General features: G+C 37.5%; 1 protein-coding gene across 5 annotated transcripts in view; it reads right to left on the bottom strand.

The window, feature by feature from the left end:
- PPHLN1 (periphilin 1) overlaps positions 1 to 18,117 on the bottom strand; it is a 119,189-nt gene that overhangs the window by 86,995 nt on the left and 14,077 nt on the right. For 3 of the 5 annotated variants that reach the window (XM_010974974.3, XM_064491783.1, XM_010974949.3), the window contains exon 3: positions 2,388 to 2,552. The exons of the other annotated variants lie outside the window; for them this stretch is intronic. In XM_010974974.3, the coding sequence (XP_010973276.1) occupies positions 2,388 to 2,552 (165 nt within the window). The remainder of the gene's footprint in view (positions 1 to 2,387; positions 2,553 to 18,117) is intronic. 5 annotated transcript variants of the gene reach the window in all.

Genomic DNA, 18,117 nt, shown 5'->3' with positions numbered 1-18,117 from the left:
TCGCCAAAGACACATGCCAACCCTCACAACCTAGAAAGTCTGTTCAAGAACAAAGATTCAACTTAAATTTAGTCAAGTACACATTTCTCAACCTTTCATTTCATTCTTCCTGTATCAAATTTGCACGTCAATTTTCAGATTCAAGTCCAATGAGGAACTTGTTGTTTTACCACGTTCCTTGTTTAAGTTTTCTTTTCTCATCTTACCTCCCATTAAAAACTGCAATTGGAAACAGTAAGAAATCAGTGCTTACTGATAAGCTGTATCACAGAAAGATGTGGCACTGTTTAAAATTAATCAAAGAAAGCACATTTTGTCCTCTAAAACAGACAAATTTGAAAAGGTGCATAAAAAAGAACCACGTAATAATCCACACTCATAGTTATACATAGGACAATGTACAGTTGGCCCTCCATATCCACAGGTTCTGCATCGATGGATTCAACCAACCACAGATCAAAAATATTTGCGGTGGGGGGATTCCAGAAAGTTCCAAAAGGCAAAACTTGAATTTGCCGCACGCCAGCAACTATTTACATGGCACTGTGTTGTATTAGGTATTGTAAATAATCTGGGGCTGAATTAAATCATAAAGAAGATGTGCATAAGTTATGTGCAAATGCTATGCCATTTTACATAAGGGACTTGAGCATCCTTGATTTTGGTATTCTGCGGGGTCCTGGAACCACTCCCCGGCTGATATCGAGGGACAACTGTAACACTGCACTACCTACAATCAGAAGCACTGATACAGCCAAAATAAATACTATCTTCATCTTCCTCTTTAGCGTCACGTACCCTATTCTTACAGACGTAAAGTGTATTCATCATTTTCCTTACCAACATTAAATATAAACAAACAAAAGAAAAGAAAAAAACGCAATAGCTGTAATAACATTGGATCAAATAAGTAGTTTGCTTTATATTAACTGAACTCTACATAAGAATTAGTGTCATGAGAATCCTCAGGATCTCAAGTGGGCTTGTTTTATTTGAAAATATTTTAAAGAGAAAATGTATAAAATATGAACAACCACAGTTTGTAACAATAATGGTAAAAATTATTATCAAGGTACTATTATGTTGCAAAGTTTTAGAAGAAAATCATGCTCATAAGGCTTCAAATACAAATTGGTCCAATGAATCCAAAATTCCCTGTCTACACTCAATGGCCACAGGGTTCTTCATATGAGTGATAACTGTTTATGCAAAGGTCAAATTGTTTCTCCTTGAGACTACCTGGAAGAATGGCTCCAATGGCAAAATCTAGTATTTCTAGAATAAAGATAATGTATGCTTACTTTTCAATACTGAACCCCTCTTCCTAAAGGAACAGCATGACATTTAAAGTTGAACAACAACAACAAAAAAATCAATTCTACGAGAAATAAGGAAGCTATAACATCCCAAACTTAAAAACAAACACAGTGAAACACTGAGTAGTCTCATTTCCACTTTAGAACTGTCAAGGGTCACTATGATGAGGCAGTAAGAAAACTGGACTCCCAGACATAGCTCATCCTGGGTCAATCACCTTAGCTCCATTTCTTCAAGTGTAAAGGATGGAAACTAATTCCAGTGGCCAGTGGGAGGTCAAAGTTTATTATAAACAACGTCTGTTGGTGTACTGTTAATCACAATAATGTTTAGTAGAGAAAGGGAAAAAAAGAATTAAACGTAGGAAAACAGTCTAGCAGAGGAATGCTGTAAACATGCAAGCTGGGTCAAAGGAAGTGCATCAAGCAATAGTTCCAAGTTCAGTTAACACATTACTGCAACATTAAATATATACTTCTAGATTACTAAAGCTGATAAAGAGGGAAAACATAATAGTAACAGTAATAATAGCCAATATTTAAACAAGTGCATACTATAGGTCAGGCAATGCTTTGAGTGCTTTCTAATCTGAGTTAGGAAGTAGACTTTAGTAATGACTACAACAAAAATGAGACTGAGTCTCAACAACCTTAACCCAACCTCACCCATAGCATTTCATCACGATGAAAATAAAGTAATTTTAAGTGGGCACATCCAGTTACAGATGGTAACTACATGCTTAATACTTAATAGAATACAAAAGCAATATATAAAGTTATCTTCATCTGATTCTACAAATCCTTGCCAGTTTAGGGGATAAAAAAGCAGGCTAGTTGAAGTTAATGTCATTTAAATAGAGCTATCCAGAGGGCTTACCCACTTTGTCCAGCACCCCAAGGTTCTTGACTACCAGTTCCCATTTGACAGCTCCAGCAGGCAATTCAACAGAGCATCAAGCAGGAAGTGTTTATTCAACTACCTTCATGGCCAGTCACATAAATTCCAAAAATTACATACTTTTTTAAACTTACAAAAAAATAACAATTAGTACATGGGGGAAATTTACATACTCCTCTGTGAGGTTGACCACTTCTTCGATCATGAGAAAAACTGCGGCCCTCGTCATATTCTCGGTAATCAACATGACTGTAATATCTATTGTAGCTTCCTTCACCAGGTCTGTCTAGCAGTGGTGGTTTCTTTGGCACAATATTAACTACTCTATGGTAGCCATCCTAAAACAGACAAAAAGAAATATATAAAAATCACTAATTTCTCTAATTGGTTTTTGGAAAGGTTTTTAAAAAGCACAGGAGTTCTTAGCTTTAATCAAATAAAGTAAATGTATAAACAAATAAAAAAATGCATTAATGAAATAACATGAATATAACTAATAGTAAGGTCTTCACACGAATTAAAGGAAATAAAACCGTTCAATGAAGAAAGCCAGGTGTTTAAAGTAACATGCAGCAATGCGGAAAACCAATCATAAGTAAAACAAAAAATACAATATTGCTGTTTTAATAAAAAATAAACTATAGAAAGTGAGTGTTACAGTAGCTCTAATACCTAATTGTCTAGGAATTTTAGAAATAAAACCATTTAAGATAGCACAGATCTTTGGTCTACTGTATTTGAAGTATACTGTTTTGAAGAAATACAAGATTTTTACACATAATCAACAGCAAACAGGGAGGTAATACTGAGCCAGAAAGATCAAGAGGAAAACACTTTGCAACTTCTCCAGCAGCACTATAGAGAGGACAGCCTTGGGAGTCTGAAAGCAAAATAAAACTCAGTACAGAATTTGAACTCATTTTCAAAGCAATATGTTAACGGTTAATGCTTTAAAGTTTCAGCAGTTGAATGGATTTTTAGTGGGAGTTGGGAAATTGGACAGAGGCAGAAGAACACCTGTCATTGACTAGAAGCTGCTGTGAAATAACTAAATAAAAATGACTGTCAACAAGACAAACTGGAGAGTTACAGAACACGTATCAGTAAACAATCTGGTCTTGAGTATTCACACTACGTCTCTCAATATCAGATGAGGTATATGTGAAGGAAACTGACAAGCTATCCAAGCATAAGATACGATCAATATGAATCAACTAATTTGCTAGAATGAAAACCCAAAATATAATGCCCAAATGTGGGCTTTGTCCGGCAAAGACCCACCACGGAAGAACAAAATTACTCAAGGCAAATAGAATGTCAAGAGAGGTGAGAAGGAGTCGGGGACCAACTCCCCGAGCCCCTTCAAAACTCTCGTATTTATTGAAAATAGTCAAACAAAGGATGAAGGTAAAATACGTCACTGGAACGTGCAAGGGGCACGGTGTATGCGCAGGGATGCAGGTCAGCAGTTCTGTGAAAAACAGAAACGTTAGTCTTAATCTGTATATTTAGGGGAAAGGTTATAATGTTTCAGGAACTGGGAGTATACAATCGATGATGGAAACCAGACAGGCACAAAGACCCTATGAACTAGATAAGCGAAGCGTGCCCTGCTGTTTTCAGCAAGGGCAAAGGGTAATGGTTTTCCAAGAGGCAGAAGCAGCCCTACAGCTAACCACCTACACCTAAGACAAGCAAGGCATGTCTTGCCATTTTCAGCAAGACAAAGAGCAGCAGTTTTCTGCAGAGCAGCCCTACGGCTTATTAACCCAAGAATGTGCTCCCACATATCCCCCTTTTTTATTTAAATCTTTATCAGGAATTCTTGATTGGAGAAGGGCGATCATCAGTTGATTTTGTTGCCTGGAGGTAGAACAGACCAAGTAAATCACTTTGCAAACTATGAAGAAAACACACAGAATCAACAAACAAAATGCTCCAATAATCCAGATGTGAAGGTTGAGACCATGGAACCAATTAACAGGATTTAGCTATTTAAGGTCATATAAATCTTGTTCAACATGTGTTTGAGCTTCCTTTTGTATATGTAACAACTGTTGGTGTGGCTAAACAGAGAGGGCATCAATACGAGACTGAAGATTGGAGGAGTAAGCTCCTTGTACATTTTTTTAACGGTATTCTAAGAAAACTGATTTGTTATAAAGTAATGGAGTTACACATTATATCACGTTGCCAATCACACTGTAGTAACTGTCTACCTACTAAGGCTTGTTGTCTATCACCGACCCATTTAAGGGCAGCTTCTATAGTTTGAAACTGTTGCATGACGCCATTATCTATTTGGGTTTGAGTAATCAAAGCATGAGTCACATTAGTCATAACATGACTGACAATGTGGGCAGTATGGACAGGATGGGTAAGAGAAACAGTCACTACAGAGGCAGCAGCAGTAACGGTGACTGCAGAGATGATACACGCTACAAGGAAACATTCCCATCTCCACTGAGAGACAGCTTGTGTTAGTTTAATAAAGCCGCTGATCCCCTCCCAGGGACGTGTGAAACTGACTGGCCATCAAACATGTGGCTGTCTCTTCAGGACAATCACATGTGAGATACTTAAATGTGTAGTATCAGTTGTGCTAAAACAGGAGGTATACCCGGCAGGGGTATGAACTTGAAGTAAGTAAAATCCATTTTAAAGAGCAATATTGATTTTTGGGGAAGACATAAGAAAAACATAAGGATGTGGAGTACAAGCAAGAATACGATCAGAAATATGAGGTTGACTTTATATAGACCGTTTTTGAGTGTCTACTTCCCATGAGATATGTTACGAGGCAAAAAGGGCAGAGCCACACACCGTAGATTAACGTGCCAGGGGCTACGTACATGAGCACTGGAAATTTTTAGAATAGGGCCAGAAAGGCCTCCATCAGTCCAGGAAATGCTAGAATGACTGGTTTCATTAAAATACAGTGGACGATGTTTGGATGATAAATAACCTTGTGGACCCCAATCAAAAAGGGAGTAATTAGCAAAAAGAGATTTCATGGAAGCTTGACAAGAGCAACATGAGTTCCAGGAAACAGTTTGACTTTCTGGGCTCCAGGTTTCTGTCATATGACAGCATTCCAACAGTGGAGGGTAATTTTATCAGAGGGACTTCCAGCATCAATGGTTGCAGTAAATATGAAAGTCACATTAGCCTTATGAAATCCGTCCTTAGGAGTGTAACGTAAGTAAGCACGAGGCTTGATAGTAAGACAATCGAGTGTGGGTATGTTAGCAAAACAGACTGGCAGAAAAGGGGAGACAAAGGAGATGGATTTGTTTAAATTGAGCCAGTCTTATTGATCTATTAGAGGCCCCTGAGGTGGGAGCAAGGTTCCTCCAGCCCATCAGGTGTCATTACTGCTGAGAGGAGGACCGACATCCCACCAGGAGATGGGTCTGAAAAGAGGGGGATCTATAATATGAGCCCAGTATAGGTGAGCTTGTGTGATAGGGAGGAAGAGAAGCAAAAGCCGAGAAACCATAGCCGGATATGCTAAAAACCTGTTTTCTGGATTGAGGGGGAATCCAACACGTTACATTACTTTATTGGCCTGTTGATCTAGTTTCTTAAATTGTCCCCAGGTCACGCCTGGTGCCTTAAGGGTGTTTGGGCAGGTCTCCGGCTGGGGTGTTGTAGGGGGAGGCTGGCTATCTGAGGGACAGGACTGTTTGCCTGGAGGTTGAGGTTCATTCCAGTCTGCGGTAAAGTTTGATATGACGGGCAGGTAGCCAAACTGGTCCCGTGGTAAAAGAACACAAGCATATCCTTGCCGCCGGGTGATTAATTCAAAAGGCCCTTCCCATGAATAATTTTTCTGTGTAACATTTTTTACTAGAAATTCTGCTCTTACAGAGGGTGTAGCTGTTTTAGCAAAATGGCGATCTGCTGCTGTGAGGCCTTGAGAATCAGTTTAAAAAATTCAAAGTGTATACTGCTCTGTGTAACAAATCTGCAAAGGTCATACTGGGTGTATTCCCCCATTTTGTTTTCTAATCATGGATTTTAATGTGGAATGGGTACATCTTATAATGGCTTGTCCAGTGGGATTATAAGGATTCCCCATAACATGTTGTACTTCCCAGTTTTGACAAAAGAGTGTGAATTTAGCAGAGGTATAGCTGGGTCCACTGTCAGTTTTTGTTGGGGCTTGCCCATGTGTGCAAAGGCGTGAAGAAGGTGACTAATAACGTGTTCTGTTTTTCGTCAGTGTGTATGCAAGCAGAGATATATTTAGAAAAGGTATCCAAAGAAACATGGACATATTTCTGTCAACCAAAAGAAGGATGAGTCACATCTGTTTTGTCATATTTGACTGGGCTCTAAACCCCGAGGATTGACTCCCCAAGATTTTTGTACTCCAGCCAATAATTGGCAATCAGGACAAGTTGAAATAATTTGTTTTGCTTGAGGAATTGTTAAGTGAAATTGTTTAACCAAAGAGTTATAGTTTCGATGAAAGAATGTACGTGATTGTTATGTTGTTTTGAAAGCCAAGCTGTAACCAACAAAGTGATCTGTCACAGCACTGCCGGCTGTCAAGGGGCCAGGCAGGTTGGTATGAGACCTTACGTGTGTGACAAAAAGGGGATGTTTACATGTATCTATTAGAGATTGTAAAGTAAGAAAGAGAGAGAAGAGAGGAGTCTGTTAATTCCTTAAATGATGTTTGCTCTATATTTTGTATGACATAAACCACATATTGTGAATCAGCAATCAAATTAATAGGCTATTTAGAAAAATGTTGCAATGTCATCATGGCAGCTTTAAGTTTTGTTTTTTGTGTGAAGAATTACCCTGCAGAAACCAATCTATGCCGCTGTTTATCAAACCAAGCCACAGCAGACTTGGTTTCTTCCAGAGCCGTCAATAAAGACAGTGACGCATTGTGAACAGGAGTGGTCACAACCTTGTGAGGTAAAATGACACTGAAAAGAGCTAGCTGCTGTAACAACTTATCAGAGGATAGAGAATAAACACTGTCCTGTAAAGTCAGCTATGGCAGACTGGAAATCAAGAGACTGAGTAATTAACTGTTGGAAACCTTTTAAGGATATTCCTGGATAAATGATGTCTGGGTTATAGCCAGTCAATTGTTGACAACGTTACTGGTCCTTATATAACAAATCAGTAAGCTGTTGAGTATAGGAGGTGAGTGTCTTCTTAAAGGAATGGGAAAGAAACATCCATTCTACATATTGAAGTTCGTTAATAAGTTGTCCTAATAATCCTGTTGGGGTTCGAAAGGTGGGGAATAAGAACAAATAAATCAGGTGGCCTAACTGTCTCCTATGTAATTGCCTGTCTTTTAATAAGCGTTATTTCCTCTTTAGCTTCTAGAGTTAATTTTTGGGGGGAGTCCAAGGCTGAATCTCCCTTAAGAAAGTTGAATAAATTAGAGAGTTGTCCTGTAGTAATGCCTAAAATGGGTTGAATTCAATTTATGGCTCCCCCAAACTTGTGAAAATCATTTAAGGTATGAAGGTAAGTAGTATCTAAGACTACTGGTTGAGATTGATTAGTTTGATTAAAAACGATATAGCCTAGACAATTTTATGGTTTTTGAAGCTGAAGTTTTTTAGGTGCTATTTGGAGTCCGTGTTTGGAAAGGGAATCTGTCATAAACTGATAGGTGGTTAAAGCTGGGATTGTGTAGGAGCTGTAAGTAAAATGTCATTCATATAATGATAAATCAGGCAAGAAAGAAAGGCAGAGCCAGTAAGTAGCAGGGCCTGATGAACAAAGTATTGGTAAACAGTGGGGCTATGAATCATTTCTTGAGGCGGAACGCGCCACTGATAGCAAGACAAAGGAGACTGACTGTTAGGTGAAGGTAAAGAAAAAGCAAAACGCTCTTGGTCGTGTTTTGCCAAGGGGATGGTAAAAAAGCAATCTTTAAGATCAACAACCACAGTGGGCCAATCTGCAGGAATAATAGCAGGGTTAGGGAGTGCCGGCTACTTGGTTCCCATGGGCTGAATTATAGCATTTATAGCCCTGAGGTCATGTAGCAATCGCCATTTGCCTAACTTTTTTGGGATAGTAAAGATTGGAGTATTCCAAGGACTAGTAGATGGCTCAATGTGTCCAGCCTCTAACTGTTGTGGGACGAAAAGCTTAGCTTGAATAAGTTCCTCCCCTTCAAGGGGCCACTGTTTGATCCAAATAGGAGTGGAAGATTTCCAAACTAACGGAAGAGGAGGTATGTTAACAATGGCCCCTACCCAAAAGACTGAATTGTGACTTTCCATTGTTGTAAGAGGTCTCAGCCCATAGAGAGACTGGAATAGGGGGAATGAATGGCTGAATATGTTCAACCTGTCCCTCTGGACCAATACACTTTAGAGATTCTTCACTTTGCATAGGCAAGTGAGTGCCTCCCACTCCTGTTACAGCCATACGACTAGCCATCTTCTCCCACTGTTCAGGTCGCTCATGTAGGGCTATTACAGAAACGTCTGCTCCTGTGTCTGTAAGGCCATGACATAATTTGCCTTTTATGGAAACAGCCAATAAAGGCTTTTGTGAATTTATAATTTGTGTCCAGTAGAGGGCAGCATCGTGCTGTTTTAAAGAATTTTGGTCAATATTAGCCTTAGAATAACTTCTTGAGTTACAGGTAGGATTAGTATTAATTGCGCTATTTGGGTTCCAGATGGAATCACAGATAATCCTGATATGCCTTTATCAACACATAAATTTTTCTGTTATGATCAAAATCAAGAATTTCTGGGAGTACGATTCCCTTTGTTGTGGAATCAAATTTTCCTACAATTAGTCCACAAAAATTACATGGTGGGGACCCCGAAACACCTGTGGGAGCCATGTATATACAATCCTGTTTTTAATGCCTCAATGATGTCTTTAGTAAAGGAGTTCTGTAACCCATTTTTTGCTTTGTTACGTTTAAGTTTTTTAAAAACTTGAAAAGGGGGAGTATCATGTCTGGGGGCTGCCCTGGTGTAGTGATGACAGGGAAAGAGTGTAGCTCTCCAGAGGGGCTAGACCTTTTGTAAAACACTGTTGTATAATAGAGGGTTTTTCTGGGTCCACATATTTTTGAGCCTGTTCGTCGGTGGCAGTGGAAAGGAAGGCTCGCCTTCCGTAAAAGGCGGGGCCGGAGGGGGTGGAGGAGGCAGGCGAACGGCATCATTGGCTTGGTCCCTCAAGTTGTTTTGTGAGGGTGCCACACACAAAGGGCATAATGCAGTTTGGACTAAGCTCCAGGTAACTAGAACAGATGTGGCCACCTTTTCTCCCCATTTGTGCTTTTTTTTTTTTTTTTTCAAGTTTTTTCCTACTTGCTCCCATAATTCTAAACCTACGGTTCCCTGATCGGGAAACCATGGACAAAAATCACGTACAAATTGTAGCTTAACTAGCTGTTCCTCAGGAACGGAGCATTGGGCCGCTTTTAAGAGTTGTTGTAATGTCCTGAGGTAAAGAGGTTTTGTTTTTTAGTTATTTGCTGGCCCATCTTAAAACAGAAAGCAAGAAAAGAAGGCTCTCACTGAAGGCTAGACACGTTGGCAGCTACTCCAGGCGGTTGCTGCTGTCCCTTACCAGGATAAAGTTTTCGGCCAAAAATTCTTTCTGCTCCCTGAAGACTGTCGGTTCTGCTGCTGAAGACAATCACATCGGGGTCACCACTTGTGGGCTTTGTCCGGCAAAGACCCACCGCGGAAGACCGAATTACTCAAGACAAATAGAATGTCAAGAGAGATGAGAGGGAGCCAGGGACCAACTCCCCCAGCCCCTCAGAAACTCTTGTATTTATGGCGAACAGCCAAACAAAGGATGAAGGTAAAATACGTCACAGGGATGTGCAAGGGGCACGGCGTACGCGCAGGGATGCAGGGCAGCAGTTTCGTGAAAAACAGAAACATTAGTCTTCGTCTGTATGTTTAGGGAGAAGTTTACAGTGTTTAGGGAGTATACAATCAATAATGAAAACCAGACAGGCACAAGGACTGTTTTCAGCAAAGGTAATGGTTTTCCAAGAAGCAGAAGCAGCCCTACAACTAACCACCTACACCTACGATAAGCAAGGCATGTCTTGCCATTTTCAGCAAGACAAAGAGCAGCCCTACAGCTTATTAACCCAAGAATGTGCTCCCACACCAACATTCAGAGCTGGCTATTTTACCATCTTAAGCCTCAGTTTCATGATCTGTAAAATGAGATTAACAGTAATACCTACCTCTTGGAGTTGTTAGGACCAAACAAAAACCAAATTGTAAAGCATTTAGCACAGCAGCACACACTAAGTGCTCAAAAAAATGTTTGTTATTTTAATTACCATTTTTCCAAGTCTAAGGGAAACACTAAATTCCTCAAAGTGTCTATTTCCTTAAATTACTTCTTAGCATTAATAACAATAATTATTCAGTTAAAAAATTACAGTATCCAATTCAAATTTCACAATGGGCAGGAAATTTGTCAGTGTTCTGGGAAAAAATAATATCAGTAGTTCATATCCATTTGATAGTTAAAATGAGGTACCTGATTTTTTTCCATGGGTCACAAGGTGGTTTCCTTCTTTAGTATGTTAGATATTAAACTATAATATATATTCTATATGTCTACATAAAATATAGTACACAAATGAATTTGACTACTTCTTCTAAATGCTGTATTTCACAGAGATTTCAATTATCTAAACAAATACTAAGCTTCTTTAAAATATTCGGCATTAAGCCACAATTAGCAACCTTACAATTTATAGCATTTTCTAATTCAGAATTTGTTATATCTAAAATTAGAATCACTGATTTGTCCGATTCCAAGAAACCATAAAATTCCATTCAACAATATCCTTATTTGCATGCACATGCTTATTTGAAGGGATGGTGAGGTGAGTATATATATACACACCTAAACGCTTCTATGAAGAGGCAGCTTATTTTTTTTCCCTTTTCTAAGCCCCTGGTTTTTTAAATTATTTAAAAAAAAATTTTTTTTTTCTAATTGAAGTACAGTCAATTACAATGTGTCAATTCCTGGTGTCCAGTACAATGTCCCAGTCATGCATATACAGACAGAATAGACAGCTTATTACTTTACCAAGCAGCCTGTTCCTTTGTTCAACTCCCCCAATTATTAGAAAGTTACTTAAGGTTTTTAAAATGTATATGGTAAAACTTTCAAAGTAAAACTCGAAAACAGTATCTAATAAATTATTTCTACCAAAGAATAATAAATGAAAATAATCATTCCAAAGTTGTTAATCAGCAAAAGAAAAAACCTCTTAATGACAGCTCTTGTATCTAGCAATGAAGATGAAATTGGCATTTCCTTTATGTTTTGAGAAGTGTTTAAATATAAGCACATTATATCATTTCTGCTCTGTAGGCATCAAATCTTAAAACTCCCTAGTCCTATAAAAAGATTTAAGGAAATGAAGATGACTGTAGGAGTCTGTGACAAAGCAAGACTGTATTTTCAGAGAGTTCAAAGCTTATCCAGATATACCATTCAAGGATTTCTTATTCTTTCTGAAATCCTTGCCTCTCCTCACGGACTTTATTGGAATTTCTCTTTCAAAAGTTAACATTATTAAGAAAGTTCAAACAGTATTTTATATCACTTGCAGTGCCAGATCTGAATAGAAATATCACCACTTTGAAATTCTTGTACAAATCTGACATCAAGCTATAAACATGTAACTTTCCTCTCTAAATGCTAACAGAAATACATAAGGCTTCAGATACTGATATGTTTGGAACCTCCTTTTTAGAAATATCTTGGAAAACAATGGTACCATTACATATAAACCAGAAATAAAACTTATGACTTATAAAGAGTATCCTGGAAGATAAAAACAGGATCACTTTCAATTAATTACAAAATGAACTCAATGGAATTTAAACATTTATTTAAAATGCAGATAGAGAGGTATATACCACCTCAGTGGTAGAGCTCATGCTTAGCATGCACAAGGTGCTGGGTTCAATCCCCAGTACCTCCATTAAAAAAAAAAAAAAAAGTTAATATAAATAAATAAACCTAATTACCTCCTCTCCAAAACAAACAAAAAGAAAATAAAGCAAATAAGTAGATATTTAAAAAAATAAAATAAAATGCAAATGAATCTATCAGATTTGCTCCTCCAAAGTTAGTATTAATGGTATGACCACTCAGACCAAAAAAAAAAAAAAAAAAAAAATACATATATATATATATATATATATATATATATATATATATAGCTCATTAAAAAAAGATAAATGTAAAAGCCTTTCTATTTAATCATTTATGTCCTCTGGCAGTATGTAGAAAGCAAAAACAAACAAATACTTTTTTGAAAAACTGTCATTCTGTGATTTTTACATTTCCATGTTTGTCATTATCCTAGAGGAAAGACAATTCCTACCACAAGGCCCCTTGTGTTTCTAAAATAAGGACTACTCAGTTTGCTTGCACTAAAAAAATAAAATCTGATCAGATTAAGATACATGTCAAATTCGTTTTGCAATTCTGAAATCTGAAATGGTGACTGTTTTATTACAACATAAGCAAGTATATCTTAATTTGCTTTAAGTTCCAATTTAATATAATTACCTATTACAAGACATGCTTTCATTTTAGTAAGTAAAAGCATTAAGTCTGATGTTTTGTTTGATTTAATATATAAATGTATATCAAATCTTCCACACTAATGTTTAGTCTCATTAACTGGATACAAATTATGAGGATTACATTTCTTTTCCATTGTCATTAAAATATACTCTGCACTAATTTTAACACCAAAACACCTTATTTAAAATAAAAATTTTAATATATAAGTATCCCTCCCTCTTAAGCATCCTTATCTTTTAGACACATACTGAAATATCTTCATTTGAAATACGATTTCTTGAATTTATTTCAAAAGGATCTGGGAGGGAGGAAAGTGGTGAAGGCATAGACAAACAAGAGTGACCACCAGCTGCGCCACTTGAATAAGTTGTCCAGAGAGATCATTATGTCATTTTGTCTACTTTTACACACTTAATTTTCACCCTTATAAAACGTCAAAAACAACTAGAACACATTAACCTACCAATAAGGTAACTAAGTATGATGGTACATGTAAATATTCAATGCCTTTACTTCCTGACACAAGCAACTTAGTATCAAGCTCTTGGGCAAACAAACTTTGTTGGTCTTACTCACGGCTCTGTTCCCAGCACCTGGAACAGTACTTGGCACATAGCAAGCACCACATACAGAATACATATTCCACTGTGATATTTCAATTTTGTATTACTGTTGGCATCACACGCTTTTTACTAGAAAATTACCACTCCTAACTAAAAAGTTCTGGTGGACTCTGGCTTTCAAAAGCTTGAGGTTTCCTCACTCTGACCCCTCATGTTTTGTGACATGCAACTGTATTGTAGCACTCACTGGTTTAATTCACTCACTGAATTTTCAGTGAAATATTGGTATTTCTGGGTCATTTCAATGGCTTCTGGGAATAATGAGTCAAATATCTGAAATTGGAACTGCCCCTGAAAATTAGGATACGTTGTTATAGAATGTAGCCAAGAACTGATCATATCTCTCTGGAAATGGTGACAATAAAAAGTTAAGTTCATGCAATTCTGTCAGCAAAAAGAACTGAACACCTCCAAGGGCAGCTCTACACAAAGGAACATTACACAGTCAAAACTCAGTAAACGAACACTTAAGATTTTGTATTTCATGTACATAGTTTCCACATTTAAAATAAACTATATAAAAAAAAAAGCACTGCATTTTAGCCAATGATACACATGTTTAGGTAGGTGATGAAAAGCATCCTGTTCTCCTGTTTACTTTAAAATGCATCCCCCAAATTTGATGGCTTAAGCGGATGGATGAAGACATGATAAAGCAAAACAATAATAAAATGTGGGGCATAAAAAGAATTATGCATGTGAACACTTTAAATAAAATCGTTTCATGAAATAAGAGTGGGAAGAAAAGGAATATTCCCACATTAATAACTTTAAATAATATTTGGAATATGTATCTAATTCAATTGCTAAATTAAGCAGACTTGATTATTTCAGGTTGGATAAGAGAATTTGGGGTACATTTAAATTTGAGAATGCATGAAACAGACATATTGCCCCTGTATGTTCCCAATAAGACCTTAGAAATTAACAAAATTATGTTCTGAATTCACTAAAAAATTTATTTCTGATTGGCTAGACTCTCCAGGAGACAGAAATAACCAATGACAAGAATTGTACAAACACTCAACTAATTTATTAGGAAATAAATACTGTAATGTAACTACTTAATCATAAAACCTAATTATGTAACTCAAAATTAACTGAATGTGATAGAAAAATGAAAATGTTTTAAAATGTTGCTGCTCTTGACATCACTACCCTCAATCTTTACCATTCTCACTGCTACCAAGATTAGCAAATATTTTACTTAATACGCATTTGTTAAAGGAACAGAAGAAGGAGGCAGGCAGAAACAGACAGGACTGCCTCAGCCCGTTATATTGCAATGTCCAGAACATAAGCTGCTAGTGTTTTGATCCTCGTTTCCAAACTTTACACCTAAAATTTCTGAAACTGAAACTTGTCTCCCATTTTTAAATAAGCTAATAGAAAATAAACATTTTATGTTGCAATTTCATTAAAACATTTTACATCACCTATGAGGCTAACAAGATAGACTTCCACAACTGGAAATTTACTGGTTTCCAAAAGCTATGCTGTCACAAACTTGGATAAGCGTTACAAAATCAGATAGCCAAGTGCAAAGAAATTATGGATTAAACAGTAGAAAGCATGCTTTCGAAAACAAAGGCCTTACAAACATCTCGACATTAAATCCAGATACTCTGTGATAATATCCTCCTAACAGAGGAACGTGTATGCTTACACGCAGATTCTGAGTGTACTTCTGTGGGCTTTAGTCTCCTATTTATCTATCCAAGTTTGAGACCAAATAAAAATTTATGTGAAAGCTTCTTAAAACTAATTTATTACTGATACAGAAGCAATTTTAAAATACTCTAAAGTGCTAAAATAATAATTAGAACATCTGTCAAATTATACACTGAGGATAAGTTTTCCAATACTCAAATTAAGTATAATAAACATCAGCACCAAAATATGTGCCCAGCTGCCTTCCCAGGTTTATCAGAGCTAGCTCTCAGAATAGTTGTTTTATAACTGAGGTCACACTAGCGACCTGAAGTCCCCACTTAAAGTCGTATTTATATCATACCTAGTTGTTCCTTAAATACATTCCTGATGTATCAGAATTAGGAATGAACAGGACAAACGGAAAAGTAAGGGGGAGAAAAGGAGAAAGAAGTGCAGTAAAATCACTATTGTTACAGAACAGAATCCAAACATAAAAATAAAAAAGAGCATTAACTTCCTCTACCCTAGGCACTAATGAGAGTGGGTTCTCACTTCATAAAGAATAAGCCAACATTTTACATTTGGCGGAAAAAATCATTTCCAAAATTCTAGGTAAAGATTTATTGAGGTATGATATTCATACAAAAAAACGTACAAAGCGTACCATATTTCTGGATAAATTTTCACAAGGTAGTCACACTGTCTAACTACCACTCAGATCAAGAAACTGTTCCTAACGTGGCCAAAGCCTTCCTGCCCTCTCTCCCAGTCACTCTCTCTGTCTCCCAAAAGTAACTGCTTTCCTGGCTAGCTCTGCTTTTTTCAAAACTGTCCATTAAAGGAAACATGCAGGATATACTCTTCTTCCTCTCAGTATTGTTTGTGAGGTTCACATATGTTGCTGCATTTGGCAGCAGTCCATTCTCCCTCATTGCTGTATAACTGGAAATTAATTTATCTACTGTACTGCTGGACATTTGGATTGTTGCCCGCTTGGAGCACTTAGGAATAATGCTGCCTGTGAACATTCTTGTACACATTAGTATGATACACAGATGTAGCTTTTCAAATAACAATAGGATGATCTATGCTTTGTAAGCAAGTATTTTTAAACTTTTCGTTTTTAATTAGATCCAAAGTCAGAATGACAACTTCAGTGACTTACATTTCTAGTCCCAGCATCACTTCAACACTGTAACCCAGGGATTCAGTCGGTCCATGAAATTAGATGTGAACAGAGAAACTCCCACCACTAGCTCTTGACACCTAATGGCCACTAAAGGAAGTATACATTCCTGTATCACAAATCGGGTTTCTAATAGCTTGATAATTATATTCAAATATAAGTGCTCTCCTTTAATTCCATGTATTTTTATTTTATAGTTCTAAAAATGCTATCCTGAGAAAAGATTCATAGGCTTCACCAGACTGCTGAACGGATCCATGGCACAAAAAAAAAAAAAAAAGGTTAAGAACCTATCGTTTTATTTAACTAAAATGGAGGCGTAACATAAAAAGCAAAGGGATAATTTCCAAGAGCCATCAAAGAGGCAAAATATGTTGAGGGGAAGGGAAGACTCTAAATTATTAACCACGGAAAGGCCAAATTCACCAGAAAAAAATGTAGTGTCTGAGTCTTGAGGAGGGAGATGTGGGAATACAGAAGGATTTATAAAGTAAGAGAAGTTAATCAGAGGAATGGAGAGACAAATCCAATGGAATTAAAAGAGGAGAGGAATGAACCTGGACAAGGTCTAGGCATGTTCCGTGCTCTCAAGAGGAGAAAAGCCATCTGGGCTCCTCTCCATCTAGGAGGAGCCCAGCAGCCAGAGAACTTACGGAAGTGAGATTTACCTTTAGGCACTGAGACACAGCTGAGTGTGTCTAGTCTGATTTCAAGGGCATTTGTGGTATAAAACATCTCTCCCTACCTGCTTACTGCTGATGAAATTATTTTACAAAGGAAAAATGCCTGTTTCTCTTTCACACCACACACACACACAAATGGCATAAAATGAAAATATTTGGATCTGTTTCAGTTTTACTGCAGTATCCTCATTTATTGAGAATTTCCAACTCCTGTCATCTCACCTCAACTCCTAGCATCATTAGCAGCTTTAGTGTTCAGCTACAATCTGCCTTTCTCAATTCTGCATATAAGAATCCCCTGATGAACTTTTTTTTTAAACTTATACATGTATTTTCTTTCTTTTTGTTGTTTGTTTTTTTTTTTTTTTGAGGGAGTAATTAGGTATATTTATTTGTTTTTAGAGGAGGTACTGGGGATTGAACCTAGGACCCCGTGCATATTAAGCATGCACTCTACCCACTTGAGCTACACCCTCCCCCCAACCTGATGAACTTTTCAACAACACTGATTTCCAGATCCTACCAACAGAGATTATGACCCAATAATCTGGGATAGAGCCCACTGGTCAGTATTTAAGAGCCCTCTAGCTGAATCTAACGTGCAGTGAGGATTGAGAGCCTCTAATCTAGATCACTGGTCCAAAATTTAGCCTCAAAGTTTTGTTGATCTTAAGGCCTAAAACCTTCACCCACCCTCATTCTCACCACCACACACTAAACTTCAATCACCCAGAACCGTTCCATCTTGGAAAATTCTACATTCCAAAATACCAGTTGCTTATCATTCTGCCCCACCCCGGTCTTCAACCTCACTGAACCTTTCCTGTCCCTCAACTCCTCATTTCTTTCAATCCACTGTCCCTCTCACAGCCTTATTCCCCCTTTCCTAATCAGCCCTGTACCACATCATACATCTCCTCAATAACTCTGTGGGTCAGAATCTTCAATATCCTTATCTCTCTGGGTCTAACACTCCTTGTGCAATCTTAAATCAATACAACTTGCTTTCTCTACTCCTGACCTGGGCTACCTAGATAATAAAGCACACAATCCTTCAGATTGGTGTCCCTATCAAATTTAAGGTACACAAGCTTACTGTCCCTCAGCAACATCTCTGGTCAGGAGATACCTACAATGGCTACTCCAATACGTCAATGCTGGCCTC

The sequence above is a fragment of the Camelus dromedarius genome, chromosome 11 (genome assembly GCF_036321535.1).
Source record: "Camelus dromedarius isolate mCamDro1 chromosome 11, mCamDro1.pat, whole genome shotgun sequence".
Taxonomy (NCBI): domain Eukaryota; kingdom Metazoa; phylum Chordata; class Mammalia; order Artiodactyla; family Camelidae; genus Camelus; species Camelus dromedarius.
Note: the sequence above shows the minus strand (reverse complement) of the source record. Positions and strands in the feature narration are given on the sequence as shown.